The sequence below is a fragment of the Onychostoma macrolepis genome, chromosome 19, assembly GCF_012432095.1.
Source record: "Onychostoma macrolepis isolate SWU-2019 chromosome 19, ASM1243209v1, whole genome shotgun sequence".
Classification (NCBI taxonomy): domain Eukaryota; kingdom Metazoa; phylum Chordata; class Actinopteri; order Cypriniformes; family Cyprinidae; genus Onychostoma; species Onychostoma macrolepis.
Window position 1 is genome coordinate 253,888 of NC_081173.1, and position 6,441 is coordinate 260,328.

Below are 6,441 nucleotides of genomic sequence, written 5' to 3' on the forward strand. Positions count from 1 at the left end.
ATGCAGTGAAAACGCACTTCATCACGTCATGTATTCGTGCACTCTCTGTAGGTGTTTGGTTTGGTTTTATTTATATTTATTCGTGCACTCTCTGTAGGTGTTTGGTTCATTTATCCAAGTAACCAGCTACATATGATGTTTTCCACAAATCTATTTGTTTGTTTTGTAACCTGATCTCCATTAATACCCTGTACCCCTAAAACATGTTCAGCTGTAACCTGACAGACTCCCCCACCCATCAAAAGTCCTGTGAGCCTGTCCCAGGCTCAATTTGTTCCCTTTAAACCCGACCCAGGTTTGAGTCCCGCTTGAAGAGGGGTAGTTAGGACTGGGTGGGGTTACATTGGTGCCGTGTCCTGGATAGGAGTGAGGTTTAAGGGGGTGAGTGTAACAGAAGACTTTTCCATTTTATTAGCATTTTTAAAAGCACAAACGTTTATGTTCATTTAGCTCACTGCAGTTTTAAAGCCCTCATTATCTGGCCAGTCTGTACGACTGTCAGCCAGCAGGTTTCAATAAGCCAACACTGAATCAAAGAGCTGATAAAGGTAATAATAAATGTTCAGTGAAACTGAAGATGTGCTTAATAACCATGTACACTTTACAATGTGACCTTGTAAACATATAGCTTTCTTGCCCCAATGACAGATATTTTTTATGTTTAAAAAAAATCAAATAATAATATATATATATATATATATATATATATATATATATATATAATAAACATTTTTAATTAATTAATTACATGATGTTTCGATTAATTAATCTAATTAATCGCAAAATAAAAAGATTATTTAAAGCTATTTCTTTTATTAAATGAGAAAGTATCAAGTAAACATTACAAATTGTAGCTTTAGAAAGAAATATTTTATTTGATTCAACATAAAATGAATTACACATAAACATTTAGGCTATAACAAACTATGGAACATAAATATTTCAGTATATTTTGTTCATACAATGAATGTCATTGGTAACCAAAACAGCTTTGTTACCAACAGTTCCACAAAAGAAAGTTTTGAAACGACATGAGGGTGAGTAAACGATGACAGAATTACAATTTTTTGGGTGAACAATCCCTTTAATGTTTTTATTATTATTTTTGTACTTATTTAATGAAATGATACTCTAAATAAGAAACTAAATCTGCCAGAAGGTGGTGATAAATGTCTTTATGATTCATTCAACGGCTGATTCATTCAGGAATGAAGTAAATGGCTGTTTATGAATGGGCTTTGAATCATTGATTCACACGATTCATTCAGAAACTAAACACCGCTGTGTTGCTCGGAGACACACAATAACTCTGCTATGGCTTTAAAGGTAATATGTTCTCTGCAAAATTGAGCAAAAACACATAATATTGCTTAAAATGTAATACAATATCAATTTACTGAACTGTTGTATAAATCAAATTTAAATTTGTGATATTCGAGAGAAAACAGCACTCGTATAATACTGCTCTTGCTGCTCGTGTGATATCATATCGTATCATCATATGATGTAAATATGTGACAAAAACTCATACAGGGCATTTTTGCACCAATATCGTGAATTTTAGGGCATAACTGCATTTATGTGTCAACAGTCATCTCTATGAAATGTAAGAAAACGCACAGGTCTGGGGGCGGGGCCAGCGCATTAACTGCGTTAAAATATTTTAATCGCATTATTTTTCATAACTAATTAATTAAGTTAACATGTTAAACTGACAGCCCTAATATATATATATATATATATATATATATATATATATATATATAATAAACATTTTAATTAATTAATTACATGATGTTTCGATTAATTAATCTAATTAATCGCAAAATAAAAAGATTATTTAAAGCTATTTCTTTTATTAAATGAGAAAGTATCAAGTAAACATTACAAATTGTAGCTTTAGAAAGAAATATTTTATTTGATTCAACATAAAATGAATTACACATAAACATTTAGGCTATAACAAACTATGGAACATAAATATTTCAGTATATTTTTGTTCATACAATGAATGTCATTGGTAACCAAAACAGCTTTGTTACCAACAGTTCCACAAAAGAAAGTTTTGAAACGACATGAGGGTGAGTAAACGATGACAGAATTACAATTTTTTGGGTGAACAATCCCTTTAATGTTTTTATTATTATTTTTGTACTTATTTAATGAAATGATACTCTAAATAAGAAACTAAATCTGCCAGAAGGTGGTGATAAATGTCTTTATGATTCATTCAACGGCTGATTCATTCAGGAATGAAGTAAATGGCTGTTTATGAATGGGCTTTGAATCATTGATTCACACGATTCATTCAGAAACTAAACACCGCTGTGTTGCTCGGAGACACACAATAACTCTGCTATGGCTTTAAAGGTAATATGTTCTCTGCAAAATTGAGCAAAAACACATAATATTGCTTAAAATGTAATACAATATCAATTTACTGAACTGTTGTATAAATCAAATTTAAATTTGTGATATTCGAGAGAAAAACAGCACTCGTATAATACTGCTCTTGCTGCTCGTGTGATATCATATCGTGTATCATCATATGATGTAAATATGTGACAAAAACTCATACAGGGGCATTTTTTGCACCAATATCGTGAATTTTAGGGCATAACTGCATTTATGTGTCAACAGTCATCTCTATGAAATGTAAGAAAACGCACAGGTCTGGGGGCGGGGCCAGCGCATTAACTGCGTTAAAATATTTTAATCGCATTATTTTTCATAACTAATTAATTAAGTTAACATGTTAAACTGACAGCCCTAATATATATATATATATATATATATATATATATATATATATATTAAAACTTTATAAAGTAAAATATCTAGCTTCCGGCAGACCATCTTCATATTCCACATTTTGCTTTTTAAAGTGTTAAATATGGATATTGTTCTTACAAAAACCCATCGATTTGCTTCAGAAGGCCTTTAATAAGGCCCTGGGGTCGTGTGGAGCAGTTTTATTATCAATGTATGGACTTTTTTGAGATTCAAAATCTCATCTCACATTCACTGCCATGCTTGGAAGAGCAAGGATAAATTTTAAAATGACTCTGATTGTGTTCTTCTGAAAGAAGAAAGTCACATACACCTATAGGATGTCTTGAGGGTGAGTAAATCATGGGGTAATTTTCATTTTTGGGTGAATTGTCCCTTTAAGCACCTGATTTTTGTTAAAAGTCCCTGATATCTTTGATGAATCACTGGTGTTATAAATATCAAATAATATAGATTTTAATATAAATCCTTGTGCTTTGCTTGCCCCAGCCTAGTGGTGATGAAAAAGAGAAAAGGTTGTTTTGATGTAAACATAATGCAATAAACAGATGTCTCATCTGCTTTTTTAGTTTCTCATGCCGTGTTTTAAAACATTGTGTCTTTTAAAAACACATCTCGACACCCTTTGCTCTTTTCCATTTTGTTCACATTTTAAAAAGCACAAATGTTCAGTGCAGTTTTTGAAGCCCTCATTCTGTTCCAGTCTGAAGATATGACTGTCAGTAAACCGATACTCAATCAAAGAGCTGATAAAGGTAATAATTAATGTTCAGTGAAGTTGATTATATGCTTAATAACCATGCACACTTTACAATGTGACCTTGTAAAAGTATAGTTTTAAGGTAAAATGGAAAATTAAATAAAATGCAGTAAATGCACAATATTGAAGTTACTGATGCACTTGAAAAAACACTTTCTTCGCACCCCCTCTGAGCTGTTAAATACCCCCAAGAACAAACTCCTGTCAGGAAAGTAAACTTAAAAGGGGGAAAAGGGGGGTCTTGCTCCAATGACAGATTTTTTTTTTTATGTTTTAAACAAAAACTCACTTTCTTTTTTTCAGAAAACAAGATTTAATATCTTAAGTCATTTTGCATTTTAAGTAAAGAATGTTTTAAGAAAGTTTAGAAGAAATAGAATAATTTAAGAATGTTTAGATATTTGTACTGGAAAACATCTAAAATAATAAGTAAGACAATCATTTTTTCAGTGTATTTTGAACATCTATTCTTCTATTTTAGAACTTCTGTTACATTTTGAACTTTTAAAGAAGACTACTTTGCAATGAACTACTTGCTATAACTGCAAAAATCATAACCTGTTAGTATTGCCAGGGGTCTCTAATATCCAAACATGTTTTTAGACAAGACTGGCGTGTCTTCACCTACCGTCTCTGATTGTTCTTGGTTCTCCAGTGTGCAGTAAACTGACCAATGCAAACAACACCATCAGGGTCTTCTCCAACCCTGAGAAGCACCGCTTTCCCATCTGACAAACACAGTAAACAGTGTTCATTAATTAATCTCCCTGCATGCCTTTGACATTCACAGTACATGCCTTTGAGTCTGTATATATCAAACGCACAGGTTAATAGTCACTTTTGCCATATTTACACATAGTTTCACTGTTTAACCTTTCCTGTAATACAGTTCTTTAGATGTGTTCCATGAAAGCATAAAACATCCAAAATTTCAACAGATATAAAAGACAAAAACACACTCATTATTTCATTCAAATCTGCAATCTGTTAATGTCCAATAGAGATACTTCATGCTGCATCCTCAACAATCTGACAATATAAATGCTTCTAGTCTGCAAATATATATATATATATATATATATATATACACACACACACACACACATATATATATATATATAGTCCTACCTTGTTAGATGGAAGTACACTGTTGTTAATTCCCTCCTTTTCTAGTCCTGTGTGCAGCCTAAAATCAGAGCACACAAGAAGAGCAGAACGAGCTGAGCTTGACCGTCTGTTATATAGCTGAGCAATGTAATTAAGTGGGTGTGTGTTTTTTTTTTCTTGGTTTTTTTTTCAATGCATGATGGTCTCTACCAAAGGTCATGGCTGTGTCTGTGTCCATGCTGTGCTGTTTGTTTATGTAAGGCATGACACGGCATTTTTTTTTCCGTTCATGGTGTGAGCGTGACCTTGTCTACCTGAAATACTATTAATGTCCACTTTATCACTGCTGGATTTAGCTGTCAAAAAACAGAGCTGTCGTGGGAATTCCACATCTGTTGTTGAAAAAAAAATAAAAAATCATTATGCGAGATATGTTCCAAAATAAATTGCATGTACTCTTTCAAAAAAATCAGTTATATAAGTTTTCATGAGATGTGCAATTTTCAAAATGTGCAAATTCCTTTGAGTCATGTGTTGAATAGGGACATACAATTATTTGCAGAGTAATATAAATTACATGTACCATTTATGAGCCTCTTTAAGACTTTATTAAACTGGCTTGGCCTTTGACTAGTGTTGTAGTACTCGAAACCAGTCTTAAGACCATTTTTTGAAGGTCTTGGTCTTGTATCTATCTTAGTACTCAGTCCTGTCTTGGACTCAGGATTTTATTTCAAGACCAGTCAAGACCACAGCTGCGGGGACATCACTAAATCGCCAGTGCATTGTCTGATTTATTTATGTCATTAATGTGTATCTAAAATTTCTTGCTTCAGATGCAATCAAAATCTTTTAATTTGTTTTATTTATACTGTTGTGTCAGATCAGAAATTAATGAGGGGTTATGTGAAAAATGTCACCAAAATTTATAAAAATGCCCACAAAATTCAAGATGTTGCTGCAAAAATACACTTGTATGAGACCTGGATTTTTATGTTATAACATATGATAGAATTAAGCAATATCACAAAAGTAAGAGTGGTTTCCACAAATATGAGCACGATTGCATATGTGATATTGATTTTATACAAACTTTCAATAAACAAAACATTTACACATTTGTAATTTTACCAATTCAGATGCAGCTTCTGTGCTCATCTGCAGTGCAAAGATGAATTTTGTTGTTAGTGATTTTGTTTGATTGTTAACAGCTTTAAACAGTGTCTTATTAATCTAATTGTATTTATTGATTAAAATAAGACATTCCTCAGTCAGTAAATGTGGATCTTTCAGATAAATTTGAGGAGTGCTGGTGTGGTCTTGGTCTCGGATGAGGTGGTCTTGACTACAACACTATCTTTGACCCAAAATGATGTGCGAGTGACCAAAGGAAATTTTGAACTTTGAACTTATTTTGAACTTTCTGCCCATTTGTTTTTTGACAGATAGTTAGATGGATACACAGCAAAAAATAAAAAATAAAAATCTTCCTCAGTATTTTTCTTTCAAGTGCAAGAGCCAGATTTACTAGCTGCTTGCGATAGCACAAACCCTGTTTTGATGTCAAAAATCTAATGTCAGGATTTACTAAAGACACGCAGTGAGAAATTAGCACTGAAAACGCTTGGACACAGTTGACCTCAATGCATATACACTCTCCGATTCTAAATTTATAGGAGGAGAGTATTTCAATGAATCACACATGATTTACTAACATTTACGCTTGTCAATTTACTGGTATTTGTGCCGTTATTTAATGACCAAGAAAAGCATGTCATAAAGTA

The 6,441-nt window shown here is 32.5% G+C and overlaps 1 protein-coding gene across 1 annotated transcript in view; it reads right to left on the reverse strand.

Moving 5' to 3' along the window:
- The window catches only part of LOC131525614 (sucrase-isomaltase, intestinal-like), a 52,104-nt gene extending 47,318 nt beyond the window's left edge, over positions 1-4,786 (reverse strand). Inside the window, exons 1-2 of the mRNA XM_058753454.1 lie at positions 4,679-4,786; positions 4,179-4,278 (exon numbers count right to left, since the gene is read on the reverse strand). Of these exons, the coding sequence (XP_058609437.1) occupies positions 4,179-4,278 (100 nt within the window). The 5' untranslated portion in view covers positions 4,679-4,786. The remainder of the gene's footprint in view (positions 1-4,178; positions 4,279-4,678) is intronic.
- Positions 4,787-6,441: the final 1,655 nt, after the last annotated feature.